This window comes from Phaethon aethereus, assembly GCF_964289735.1.
Source record: "Phaethon aethereus genome assembly, chromosome: 17".
In the NCBI taxonomy this organism is placed as follows: domain Eukaryota; kingdom Metazoa; phylum Chordata; class Aves; order Phaethontiformes; family Phaethontidae; genus Phaethon; species Phaethon aethereus.
In genome coordinates this window covers 8,511,549-8,525,584 of record NC_138593.1, presented here as the reverse complement: position 1 = coordinate 8,525,584, position 14,036 = coordinate 8,511,549, and the positions used below count along the sequence as shown (strand labels likewise).

At 43.0% G+C, this 14,036-nt stretch overlaps 1 protein-coding gene across 1 annotated transcript; it reads left to right on the top strand.

The window, feature by feature from the left end:
• Positions 1 to 3,099: 3,099 nt before the first annotated feature.
• Positions 3,100 to 13,205, top strand: PGAM5 (PGAM family member 5, mitochondrial serine/threonine protein phosphatase). The gene is made up of 6 exons (XM_082007920.1): positions 3,100 to 3,551; positions 7,517 to 7,695; positions 9,071 to 9,196; positions 10,377 to 10,465; positions 10,780 to 10,913; positions 12,864 to 13,205. Exons 1-6 carry the CDS (start codon positions 3,280 to 3,282, stop codon positions 13,012 to 13,014), a joined length of 951 nt encoding a protein of 316 aa, XP_081864046.1. The 5' UTR covers positions 3,100 to 3,279; the 3' UTR covers positions 13,015 to 13,205.
• The last annotated feature ends 831 nt before the right edge of the window (positions 13,206 to 14,036 follow it).

The following is a 14,036-nucleotide window of genomic DNA, read 5'->3' as shown; positions in this document are numbered from 1 at the left end:
ACTCTAATTGTTTTGTTTAAAAAAAATGCCTGAAAATTCATAAACTTTGCTTGCCAATTGTAGGCTAGAGATCTGCCCTTGCTCTTCCTGTAGCTAATGGTAAAACATCCAAACACTGACTCATCCCTGTAGTGATCCAGGTCCCATACAGAAATCAGAATTCTTCGTATTCCTCGCGTAGTGAAGTTAAGTCCGAGGGCTGCCGTTGCTCCTGCTGCTGCCACATTTTTCTGCCTGCCCGGGGAAAGCAACACCATTTGTCAGACCACATCTGCACTGACTTTTCTGCCAACCATACTGGCTTCCTGACTTCTGTTTTGCTTTGTTCTGGTCCCAACAGAGTTAAGAGGCCACGCTAACCTTGGGCACCTTGCTTGAAGGTACCTCTGCATCTAGCCACAGAAACAGGATAACCCCTGGGAATCAGCCCTGAGTATTGGAGGACCTATGGCATCAGAAGCACAGGCATTTACTGGTTTAGCTAACAGACTAACTCCATTAGTGGGTACCATGAGTAGGTTGTTATCCTCTTAGATGGATTTTCTGCTTGCAGATGAAATACTACACAATAAAACTGGATTACAATAATAACAATATGAATAGATATAAAAAACCAAAGAGCAAGAAGTTAAGCAGTTATTGATGTAATGCAGGTGGTAACTTTCAACAAATTATTTTTAGAGATTTTTTTTAACCTAATTGAATTGCAGGTTTTACAAAACAGTAAACAATCTAATTAAAAATAACATATTTGGATTTATTGAGTAAAATCTAAGATAATCTCAAAAGACTTTGGCACGTAAATTGTATAAGTGCATTAGTACCTAAACCAAGGAAACATAAACTGCAGAATGTGAGCATATGCACAGGAGATTTCTGATGAAGTATTATTGCAGAAGAATGACATCCAAAATGCAGCACTGAGACAAACAATCAATATTATCCATTTTCATTTTCTAGCACGATGAGATTGCCCAGATGTTCAGCAATATGTTTTTGCTGAGGAAGCAATTTTGATTATTGCTTAACAACAGTCTCATACTTTTCTGGCAGTGAGCTGAGTTCAGCCCTGGTGTAAGTTGGTGCCACTGTCATGCACTTGGGAAACTTGCCTCTGTCTATACTGGGATTTTGACCTCAAGTGTTAGATTATTTGCACAATCGATGCACCTTTAATAGCGCTGAAATTTCAAACTGAGTCGTATGATTTTAGAATTCAGTTCAAGCAACTGAGGGATTTATCAGGAATTGTAGCATTTGTCCCATCCAGCTTCAGCCTGTCCCTGTCCCCAAGTGAGTGATGGTATCTGGTGCAGTTTTTTTCCTTCTTTTGTGAGTTGTTGGAGGTCAAATACGGCAACTGGGATTCAGTTAGAGGGCAGGCTGGAGGGGAAGAGGTAGGATACAAGTGGGACAGTTAACGGAGAATGAGTGTTATGAGGAATGAAAGAGGCATTATGGTGGGGAAAGATTTAAAAGTCATTTGCAGGAAGCTAGGAGACTGAGAACTGGGGAAAAAGAACTGTGCTATTTATGAGGAATTGGATGTGAAGTTTTGAAAATAACCTTTTTTCTTCTGGGCTCTTAATAAGAAAGAATATACACCGTATAAAAACACATGCCTGCCTCTATGATCAGGGCTAATACTTCCAAGATAAACTGAAGAAAAAGAATCAAATTAAAATTTTAAAGCTATATGAGAAGAAACAGAAAGCTGAGTACCTTAAATATAGAGAATGAGGCAAGCAAGAAGGATAAAGGAGAGGAAAAACCAATCTAGTCTGTAGCAAATATTCATCAAGCGCTCTGATTCACTTGCCTGACCCCTGGGGGCCACTGTTGATCTGTAAAATGTCCTAGAGCCGAAGGACCTGTAAGACAGTCAGAGCTATTTCTCCATTTGCACCATGTATGTGTGAGAGAGAGACACAGGGTGGTGGACAGGGGAAAGACACTGAGCTGAGAAAGCTGCTGGAAAGTGGCTTACCTGCTTTAGCAGAAAGACTGTTCTCTTTGGGCAGGCACAGCATCCTCGTAGTTCTGCTGTAAGTCCCGCAGAGCCAGTTTGCACCACGCCTAAGCAGAACAGATCTCTGTGTGCTTGGGGGATGGAACAGACTCTATTTTCAGTTGTTCTGGAGTCACTCATACTGATTGAAATCTGGCTGTTGGAAATTGTGTACCCAGCTGGCATATTAGTGGAATAATGCGAATAGTGCCATTTGTAGCATGGGGACTGCGGGTAGGGAGGCGAAGCCTGAGCAGGTGGATGGGAATGGTAAGAATGCATGATGAAATACGCAAAGGCTGAATAATGGAATCTGTAAAATCTGCCAGCATCCCGAGATCCACGTTCAATAGCATTTGTGTCATCATTTGCAAACCACTGAATTTAACAGGTAGACATCAGTGCTGAATTTCGGATGTCAGCTTGGAAGAAAGGGGCTCTGTTCTGCTTCTTTTTCCCAAGGCTTCTGTTGCGAGGTTAGTAAGACAGTGCCATTGCTGATCTACAGATCATTACCATTCTAGTTTGACCACATAGTTTCTTCTGCACGATGCAGTGCTGGCGGAGCTAAACTGAGATCTTGCTTCCGGAAGGAGTGTCCTTGTGAAGTGAGGAGCAGCGTTCAGGCAAGAGAGGGCACAACGCTGCTCCTTTGTACGAGGTGGGGATGGGAATGCCCAGCCTAGGTGCAAACGAGCTCAGCTCCGCTGAGACCACTTGTGTTTCCCAAAACACACGTTCACGGTTTCCAACGCCGGGAACCCAGTGCTGACTCTAGGATGTTGATTCCTACGAGAGTCAGCTCAGGGCTTTTAACTAAGGTGGTTAAAACCGGGCCGGGCTGGAGGTAATCTCCCTGCCCAGCCGCCAGTGGCCCGCCTGGGGCAGAAACCGGATTTCGACGGGCGAGGCAGCATCAGCCCCTTCAGCCTGCCGGCCCCTGAGCAGCCTGGCTGAGGGAGGCTGCGCTCGGGCTGCCCCCAAAGGACAGGCCCGAGGCCGAGGACCCCGTCCTGAGGTGGGCTCAGGTGCCCAGCGCCGCCAGAGTGCCTCAGACCCCGCAGCTGAGCGACAGGGGCCGTGCAGGGTGGGCTGGGCCGCCGCTTGTGCAGCGCCCGGCGCCCCGCCCCGCCCCGGGAGCCTTCGCGGAGGAATCTTGCCCCGCGCCGCGCGCCGTCCGTGGTGGGGCGGGGCGCTGCGCTCCGCTCCGCTCCGCTCGGCTCGGCGGGCGGCGCCGGGGCCGAAGGGGCACGCGGCCAGCCGCCCGCGCCATGTCGTTCCGCCGCGCCTTGGCGCTAGCCGCCTGCGGGCTGGCCGGCGGCTCCGTCCTCTTCTCCGCCGTCGCTGTGAGCAAGCAGCCGGCCCGCGGCGGCGACGCCGAGCCACGGACAGGGGGCTCCGCCGCTGCCGTTCCCCCCGCCTCTGCGGCGCCTCCCGGTTTGCTGCTGCTGCCGCCGGCCGCCGCCGCCTCCTGCCCGCCGGCTCCCGGCTGGATCGAGAGACCTGCCGGCACCGGCGGCTACTGGGACAGCAACTGGGACAGGTGAGGCGCGGCGGGGCTGCGGTGGCGGGGTCTCTGTTCCCTCGCCCAGGTTGGGGATCCCGCTCCCGGGCGGCCGCTGTGGTGAGGGGCCCGGAGGGATCCCCGCCTTGGCGGAGGCGGCGGGAGCTGCCCTTGAACCCCCCCAGTCGGTGCCGTGCGTGGAGGAGCCGGTGTCTGAGGGCTCCGGGCTGGGGGTGAGCGCCCCTCCGACGGGAAGGGGAGGCCCGGGCTCCCCGGTGCGAGCTGCCTCAGCGCTGGCCCGCGGCAGGAATGCGCTGTGGCGGGTGCGCAGCCCTGGGCGGCAGCACCCCGCTGCTGGGGGTCGAGTCGGGACTCCGCAGGACTCTCTTCCAGCTGGAATTTTTGGTGGGAAGCGTTCAAAGCAGAATATAATTGAAATTTTTGAAAATTCTTGAAAAAATTCTGGAGCACCCCGGTACTCTGAAGGGATCCTTCCCTGTGGTTTGTTTTAGGCAGCTCAGAGACTTTCCCCTCTGTAAAGACGTGCAGATCCCTTTATTCTAACGCTTTCATCCAGTGAGATTGCAAAGCAAAGTAAACGTGAGCGCTGTGTAGAAGACGTGCCTGTTTTGTGTGGTGGTGGTTGTGTTTTGTTTTGTTTTTTTAACACCGTGTTCACCTTATCCCAGTATTGCTTTACGTCTACACCAAGATTTTTCTGTTTAATAGTAACAATAATAATGAAAAACATCTGCATGTGTTAGGCATGTAGTAGACCTGCCACTTATGTTGGCCATGAAACTGCCAGTTAGTGTTCTTAAATCCTTATAAAGGCAACTTAACTTAGTTGTGTTCTTCATAGTGTTGAAATACATTCACCCAAGGGTTAACGACATTTTTTCTGATTCTTTAATTAGAACGTGCAAATATCTGTATTGAGCTGTGGCTCATTTAGCTTCTGTCTGGTAGAATTATCTCCCCAGGGAGACTTAATGTCAGGCTCCAGTTTAATCATAGTAAATCCAAACTTAAGCACTGACAGATTTTTATTGTATAATGCATCCTGTTTTGATGTTTGAGATGCGACAGACTCAAATGCTCATATAAATGGGGCTACGTACACCCTAATTCTAAAAATAAAACTTTCATTAAATAAGATTATACCTGGTTACACAGTTACATTGAGGGATGTACTAAAGCTACTTGTTTAACTGCAGATCCTGGCCTTTCTCGTTCTGCTAAAAGGTTGATTTTCTTTAAGGATTCTGGAGTACTTTCAGACTTGTGTTACTTGTGGGTTTTTTTACCCAATTCAGGAAGCAGAGATTGTGTATAACTGATGTAGCTGTCACGGTTGCCTGAACAAACACAACTAGGTAACACTTAACAGCAGTTAAGGATAATGTACTATATCACCATACATCCTAGTGTGCAAACAGTGGAAGTGTATTATGTAAATACGTTCTCACAGATCAATTTTAGTTTTCTATTGCTTGGCGTCTACGAGTTGGTGTGGTCTGGCTTTGGCTGTACCTGGCTGGAGTGTTGGTTTTGATTTTTGGATGACGTTGACAAAAACATTTAGCACCTAAAGTTGTTAAATGACTTAAAAATACACAAAGCATCTTGACCACTTCTCTTTGGGGGAGGGAGGGTGAGAACGATTTACGCACAGGAATTGTGCCTCTTGGTTCTTGGAGAAGACTAGATATAGTTTCATTCATGTGAAATACTTCATCTGAAAGCTGTTCTAATTAAGTTTCTCTTAACTGGAAGACTTGGGGGGTGGTGTGGGAAAAGCTTTGAATCATTCTCTGAATTTCTGGGCTTCAAGTACCTTCCTATATTTTCTGAGTGGTTCTTGCAAATAGTTTTATTAGAAATGAAACTAGAAATACCTGGATTTCTAAGTATGTTGCAAGAATGAAAACATTTATCAGGCTGACTGCTGCGTTTCGGTGACATGCAGAGCTTCCTGGAAGAAAGGTGAAAAGGGCACTGTAAGGATTAAGTGATAATTTTGTTTTAATTGCGTTTAAAGATGGTCCCTGGCATTGCCATTTCTTTTTAGCGAAGTTCTGTCCAGCTACTGTCTTGGGCTTTTTTTTTTTTTTTTTAATAAGGGAATGCGGAAAATTGCATTTGTCAGCTTCTGAGTTTCAGCAGCCTAAAAGAACTTACTTGAGTCTTAGCAGTATTAAAAGTTTTCTTGCTCATAAACTTTCTAAAACTAGCTTATGCTAAAAATATTGTTAAGCTTGGTTATCTTCTCATGACTTGTTAAAGCATCTGTTGCTTTTCAAGGTGCATGTTACCATTGAGTAATTTCAGAGGTACTGGAGGGGGCAGGGCAGGACTTTCTCTCAGACATTTCTTGTTACGTGTTTCTGCCACAGGATGAATTAATCCCTACATTACTTAACAAATGTGCTTGATTTTTTCCAGACATTTTTTCTATTTTCCTAATGTATCTTTCCAGCAATATAGTTTATACTGAATCAAAAGGAAGTATCCTATGAAATAGCAATGGAACTTCCTGTTATTGGACCATTGTTTCATTTTTAATGCCTTGCTGAACTTTAACAGCTTAAGGAATGTGTTGAGCGTCGTTGTTTAATAGAAATCATGTCTTTACTAAAGCAAAATGGAAGCAGGGCTTTTTAAAGCCAGTCTTGCTGTGAACTGTAGAAAAAGGTATGTGAAGCAGCAATTTTCTATGACCAAATTACTTTGCCTCAAACTGAATAAAAAAATATATTCTTCGTTAAAAATCTATAAACAAATGAAAAAACACGTTTAATTATAATAATGGAAGAAGTGAGATCTGGTATGAGTTAAATAAATGAACTGTTCATTAGGTATAAAATCAAGGGGAAGGATTTACGCTCTGAGGTGGAGTGATATAGCAAAAGGATTTGTATTAATGGGGTAGGGGATCAGTGCAGAGAGGGGACCAGAAGACTAATCTGTGGAAGATTTGGACAGGGCTGATGATAGTGCAGTGTTGGTGTCAGCAGCGGGAGATCTGTCTCACTAATCTGTGATACTGAGGGAGGGGAAGATCCTCTGTGCCCCGTGTCCTCCTGAGGAACCAGATCAACTGTCTGGGTGATGTGCAAGAGGGAAGGTTACAGTGTGCAGAAGGGGAGACTAGTGTGTGGTGTGAAAAAATGGAAGAAAGATTAAAGTGGCATGAGGGGAGAGTGTGCTGGAAAAGATGAAAGGATAAATAAACGCCCCAGGCTGGACATAAAAAAAGTGTTACTGGAGAGATCTGACGTGACCTAGTTTAAAGCACTAAATAATTCTTGAAGAGCACTGCAGAAAACTGGAGTCTTTCGAGGATATTGTTGGAGGGGTTAGTAATTTGACATAAATATGACTGATAAAATGCAAATTTTGTAGGTGTTATCACAGGACCTTTTAGATATGGAACATTTTCTTTCCTTTATGATCAGTCAACACCTCTTCTTCTTTTCCTGGGTTAGTTTTTCATGGTTAGTTTTTCTTGTCAAAAAAATGACCATTATACCTGTGGCCGCAAATCAGTAAAAATCCCAAGAACAACTATTGAATCATCAGGATTTCAACTGTAAAGTCTCTGCTAGTGTTGATAATCTTCTTGTCCAGACAGACTGTAGCTTTCTTATGTTTGAGTGTACACCATCTGTTTGCATTAGGGTTTACCTTTTTCTGTTGCGTTTGTTGCTTTTTTTTCCCCAAGAATTAATTGAGAGGTGGCTGTTGCTAAACAGCAAATTTATCTGTGTCAGTTACCCCTTTTAACCTATGGCATTAACTTTTTTTGTTATTGCAGGCTTTTATTTATAGCTCTCGCACAATGGTTTGAATCAGTTTTGCAATATAAATGGCTAAGTAGTCAATTTTAGTACTTCAGCTACATCTAGAAATAAGGCAAGGCAACCCATCTGTAAAATTCCTCTGCCTTTTAGTCTCCCCTATCGAAAAATGACATTTTAATTGTGTGTGGGTTTTTTTTATAGACGGGAACCACTGGCTCTTATCAACCTCAAAAAGAAAAATGAAGAAACTGGGGAAGAAGAACTTGCCTCACGCTTAGATCACTGCAAAGCAAAAGCTACCAGGCATATATTCCTTATCCGTCATTCTCAATATAACTTGGATGGCCGAGCTGATAAAGACAGAACTCTGACCCCACTTGGTATGTATTATTAGAAGCATTGAGAAAATTTATTTCGCATGCTGCTGTCCTGACGAGTACAGGTCAGTAACTCTGTTCTGGGTCTCACTGCCAAACCTTAATTCACTTTCTGGATTGTTTGTGTCATCAATAAGTTTGTTTTTTCGGTTTTTGATCCTCTAAATCCAAACATTAAAATGTGCTTTACAGGGTTTCCCTCGGTTGTAAAAAAACTTCACAAGGGAAATTTCCAATTATCTGAAGGTTGCTTGAGCAAATTTTCATGCTAGCTGACATAATTCCCTAAGGCCGAGCTTTTAAGCTTGGCTCCATGATTAACTTTGGGATGGATTTCTCTTAAAAGGTGGCTTATGTTTCTGTTAGTTAATTTGCTGATTTGTATATAAAAAAAAAAAAATTACCCTGACTTTCAGTTGGAGTGTTTATAATTAAATACATTTCACTTTTTCTACTAAGCACTGTTTCTGGGAATAGTACTAATCAGTTGTATGGAATGAGGATAACTTCTGTCTGTGTTAATTCATTGATCATGTGACTAGGTCTCAAATGTTAATTAGTATTATTTTAATAGCGTACTTAAAAAGCAGTGGACACTTCCTTGATTATAAGGTATGCCAACACTGTTTTGAGGGGGGAAGAGCTATTGTTGTGTAGTGCTGCTTAAGGTTTTGGAAGTCTGGTCCCAAATGTTTACTATAAACACCTTTTTTTCCCCCAAGCCTTAATCACCAGTGTGCAAACAGGAGTGAAATGCTAATTTCAGGACTAAGGTGCTATCTTAAAGTGGTAACGAAGTATAATCTTAATCCTGTCTCATCCTGTGCCTTAGCTAAGTTGCTTAAACTGTCTGTTGTCTTTTTACCTTCCTACCTGAAAGACGGAATAAAGCCTTCCCTAGCCTGCCCAAGTGCTGTGGTTCTTAACTGTTCCAAGCCGATGTTGCCTTTATGAAAAATGCACTCTCGGGTCTGAGTGGATCTGTTTGACACAGTTACCTCTTTTACACTCCCTGAACATAGAGATGGCAGATGGCTTGGGTCTTTTATTGGAAGTGGTTCCCTTGGGATGGGCCTAGCAGGGATACTTGGCTGAATACTTCAGCAAAAGTCTCTGTATAAGTTTTGATTTTTATTGGTTTTTTTTAATAAAAAAACCCACCAAACATTTGAAAATTGACTTGAAATTGTCTGGCCAAAAAATTTGACCTGAATAAGTAGTGACTCTGGTAAAAATGTTGTCCAATTATTTTTTTGAAAGGAAAAAAAAATATGGCATCAATGGAGACCTTTTATGCCTACTGGACAACTTTAATGGTAGTTTGTGTGAGGCACTTACGTGAATGTCACCAATTTATATAATGAATATAATTTTTAAGGTCGAGAGCAGGCTGAACTGACTGGACACAGGCTCGCAAGCTTGGGTTTAAAATTTGATCAGATTATCCACTCCTCCATGACTAGAGCAACTGAAACAACTGAAATTATAAGCAAACATCTCCCGGGTAAGTGACTTCCCTTAAGTTTTCATTGTCTTCTGATCCTTAAAACTGCTTCCAGTAGAATTCTAAGCTTGTCCTTAAGGTTGAGATGTTGTTATTTAGCCAACTTCCAGTCCTGTATGAACCTGTCTGTATTTATAAAGAAACTAACAACCCTAATTCTGCTTGTTTCCAGTTCATCTTTAAAAATACAAGAGGGGTCTGCCCCTCTGAGTGACTAGCTGCTATCTGTATGTACTCATGTGTACGAGAACTCTGCCAGTTGCTCTTCACTTACGCATTTTGTAAAGCAAAGACTGCCACACGTCATCAGGGTTGACTTAGCCCTCAGTCTCAGAGGGCAGTAGTGCAGGAGAGATGAGGATCATAAACTCCAGTTCTTGTACTAATGCTTGCTGGGTTAGCCAACAGGCCCTTCTTGTGTGCTGTGCTATCTTATGTGCAGCGGAAGATGAGGCACACTTACAAAAGTATAGGGATCTTTTAATGTGGGTGCTTTGTTTATATGGGTTTTTGGGTGGTTGTGGTTTTGTTTCTACTGCCATTCAGACATACTAGAGTCTAAACTAAATATATTTGACTATACGTAATTCTGTCTGGTATTTTAGTGGATACTCAGGTGTGACTAGCAGAATGTCAGTTCTCTTAACCATTCTGTTTTTGTTTTCTTAAATGTGCTGCTTCAAAAAAAACAACAAAACAAAAAACCCCAAAGAACCCTTCCAGCCCTAAACCCCAAAACAAACAAACAAAAAACTCTCACCTAAACATCTTTCCTTCCTCAGAGTAAGAGATTAAAATATTAATATAAGTATTAAATATAAAAATGTAGCATTAATATTAATTAGCAGTAAGCATTAACTGACATACAACTTTAGATTAACATCCTTGCAAGTGCATTTCTTTGAAATGCAGCAGACTGGGAAGACTCAACTTTCTGTGCCAAGCTGGTCTAGCTGTTCTCAGTTGGAATAAACTTTGTCTTGCTGGTGGCAAAGCAGTTGTGTTGGAGAGATTCACACCCCTTGACAGAAAGTGTGTAGACTAAAACAGTCTTTAGGATGGAGAGGAAGGCTTCCTTGAAGAAAGAACATGAAAAATGTATTGAATGTAGAGATGTGGGCCTGTTCGCAGTGGCATGTGAAGTAACAACTCCTTCCTGAGCATATATTTAATCTTTCAGGAGTCAAAAAAATTAGTACTGATCTGCTGAGAGAGGGAGCACCTATAGAACCAGACCCTCCAGTCTCTCACTGGAAACCAGAAGCTGTGGTAACTTTTTACTTAATTCTTTTTTCTTTACTTGGTATGTTTTGGGTTTTTTTAAATGTACTTCATATTGACAGTAGCGATAACTTGCAGTGTCTGAGTTGATGCTTTTCATCATAGACCTTAGATAATTGTATACTTTTCTTCTGCCTAATAAGTGTATGGAACAGTTAACTTACAGTCCTTAAGTATTAGTTCAGCCTCAAGTGTGCATCCCTATAAGGAGGAGCTCTTTAGAAGATGCAGCCCATCTGCAAATGCAGGCGATGGCACATGCTGCTCTGAGCTGTGTTTAATTCTGAACTCTGTGCCATTAGCAGTATTACGAAGATGGAGCTCGAATTGAGGCTGCTTTTCGAAACTTCATTCATAGAGCTGATGCAAAGCAGGAAGAAGACAGCTACGAGATCTTTGTCTGCCATGCCAATGTGATCCGCTATATTGTGTGCAGGTACGTGTCAGATTGCATCTTTATCTGTGGCTTCTAAAAGGTCATAGTTTTACGAAGTGGTGCTGGTGTATGGCACTGGTGAGGTAGGAGGTGTGTTGATTTGGATTGTTTCAAGTGGATGGAGATCAGTGCCTGCACTGTGAGCAGCTGCTTCTGCAACTCTGTCACAGGATTAATTCTCAGATACAGGACACGTTTGAAAGTTAGAACACTTTCATTCTAATTCTGAAGTGAAAATTGCTAAATTGGTGAGACTTCAAACCTTTTTGTACATCTGAACAGTCTCTTTAATACCATATGCTTCTGCTTCCCATAAACCTGAGGACAATGCCTGTGTGGACTGTTGGGAAAGACAACAAATAGAGCATCTGACTGGATGAGTCTTTGAGGTGACGTGAATTTCATCTCACGTAATGAAAAATTGATTTAGTTCTGGGAATTCTTTACTAATGGAAATTTTTTGTATTGTGTTCAGGTTGTAGTAGTGTGTTTTTGCAGTAACATCCAGTATTGGCTTAGAGGGGAGGAGCGGATCTTTCTGCTAACATCAAGGTTGTTCATGAAGGAGAAGACAGTTCCGGATCTTGGCCTGTCTCTGTATCCAGTCAGCTGAGTCTGTTTTATTCCTCTTCCTTATCAATAAAGCACTGTCTGTAAGATAATTTGTCTTGAGCAGGACAGATGTGATTAAACTGTAATCTGATCAATACCTACAACAATTTCAGTTAGCTTTATTTAGCTGAGCTAGTTAAATGCTAGCCTGTCTGCTCTGTGGACTGCTTTAGAGCTCTAACTATAGCAATTTTGAAGTTATTGATCAGATAAACAGAATATTCTTTCCTGTGCCAAAAAAGATTGCCTTGCTGCTACCTAGGCTTTTTCTGAAATACTTGTATACTTTTTCTCTTTCCTGTTTCTTCCCTCTTCTTTCTAATTTCTCTTCTGTACCTTCTATTCCAGGCTATCAGGTATCACAACTGAACACAATCCATATAGTGTTCCCTTGAATCTAGCTTGACTGTACCTGTTATTTAGCTTTTTTTAGCCTTTCTAAAAGACTTTCGTAAGAGCTGAACCGAAGTTATTCCTCAGTATCCGAGGCAAAAGATGTTTGAGACATCTTGGTATTTTTCCAGCTGTTCACTACAATTGACTGAATTTATGAGGCTGTTCCGTTAGGAATTTTAGAATAGCTGGAGACAAGCTGTGATACTGTGTTTCTATAAAAAGCACAAGGTACTTTTTCTTGCCACTTCTGGGGAACAATATAGCGGACAGAAAGCAGTTTTGATGAATTTCTTGCATAGGCACATGTGGGCAACTAGAATGAATCCCATCTTACTACTACTTCTCTGCTGTTGTTGCCTATTTACCCATGTTGATAAGGCTAAAATCATACAACCGTAGACTCTTTGGCTTGGAAGGGACCTTTTAAGGTCATCTAGTCCAACCACCCTGCGTGCTGTTTGACACTTATGTCTTTGGTCTGCGGAGGAGGCCGTTGAGGGGGTGAGCCATCTTCTCCTCATCCTGAGCTGCGCAGGGTTTTGTGGTACTGCAGGTGGCTCAGTGACCAGGTTGAACCGATGCCGTGTATAGTCCTGTTTTGTTATGAGGCTCCTCAGAGCGCTCCCAGCACCCTGACTACGTTAGAGCTTCTACCTTCTGTCCATTTGAATTAATGCTGTCTACAATAATTGTTCCCATCTGCTGGACTCTACTTATGCAGGTGCATTGTTGGCACTGGTCCAGTGATCAATGCCGCATTTTGGTATCAATTGCATGAAAGCATATGTTTTGCAAGGCTGAATGTGGGAGCATTTGCAAGCAAGCTGCAGAATGACCAAAAATTTTCTTTTTTTTTAACCCTTACCTGGAACAGCAGGTGATGCTGTGAGCAGCATGTTAATATGACTGTTTCTGAACGGAATTTTTTTTTTTTTTAAATAGAGCACTGCAGTTCCCCCCAGAAGGCTGGCTGCGAATGTCTCTTAACAATGGCAGTATAACTCACTTGGTGATACGACCGAATGGAAGAGTGGCACTTCGAACACTGGGTGACACGGGTTTCATGCCTCCAGATAAAATCACACGCACCTGAATGAGCAAAACTGATGGCTGTCCAGGAGCTGCCTCTAGTCTCTTTGCACTAGTACATTCAGCTACAGTACCACTAGACTTTTATCTGTTATGTTGGGGTGTGATGCTGTCTTAAAATGTCCTTTAGCCCCTTGCCTCCTTCATACATATTCATATCTGCCTTTGAGTCCAGAAAAGAAGAACTCTTTGTAAGCCTGAAGCTGTCCAGTCCTCAAGTATTCCCCGAAACTCAAAGCTGAGCTGTGGAATACAAAGATTGAATGTCTCTGTGCTCTGCAGTTGCAAGAGCACTGACTTTCCCCTCCCCCTGTGAATTTCTATAACCAAAGCTTGCTCATGTGGGTATTTTTCTTGTGCAAGGAAGCAATTGGTGTAGGAAGTAGAAGGAGGAGCCTTGTATCACACTGCCAGTAGAACTGAAGATGAGCCAGCTTGTTTCAGCTCTTGCAGAAGAAATGACAAACAGGGTATCCTTGCTGGTCAGAGGTCAAAGGAGATAAGGCTTCAGTATTATAAGCTGTTGAGGATGTATGTTTACGTTGGCGTTTACGTTACGTTTTCCCCCGCTCTGCCCACAAAAATGCTCATGTAAACTGTGCCTGGAGGTTGTAAGCATAAAGCAAAGAAAAGAAAGGGGGGGAAAAAAGCCATTTGCCTAGGAGCTGTGGTGCTAGAATTCACTGCTGCTTATATGAAGTGGTCCTCCATCCTCAGGAAGTACTTAAAGCTATTCTGAACAATGTTTTCCAGTCTCGTAAAGCCTTTAACTAAAACTTGGTCTGTAGAAGGATGTAGGGATGAGTTTGTAGCAGTAAGGTGCAAGGAAAGCAGCAATCTGTCTTCTGCAAGTGCATCCAGTTACTGATGCTTACGTTTTTGCTAAGTAAGTAGGTAGAGTCTTTTAATTTCTGCTTTTGCCTGTTGATTTCTGCATGTGGATACCTTGCGTTTAGAGTAGAGAACACCTCTGAGTTCTTCAGGTCAGAGGGGCTGCAGTACTGGAGCAAACCGCTGTTGCCTGAA

Excerpts from the sequence above, each read along its gene's own strand:
- PGAM5 (XM_082007920.1), top strand. The coding sequence starts at position 3,280 with ATGTCGTTCCGCCGCGCCTTGGCGCTAGCCGCCTGCGGGCTGGCCGGC. Across the intron at positions 3,552-7,516 it reads TGGGACAGCAACTGGGACAG|ACGGGAACCACTGGCTCTTA; the intron begins GTGAGGCGCGGC and ends TTTTTTTTATAG. Across the intron at positions 7,696-9,070 it reads CAGAACTCTGACCCCACTTG|GTCGAGAGCAGGCTGAACTG; the intron begins GTATGTATTATT and ends ATAATTTTTAAG.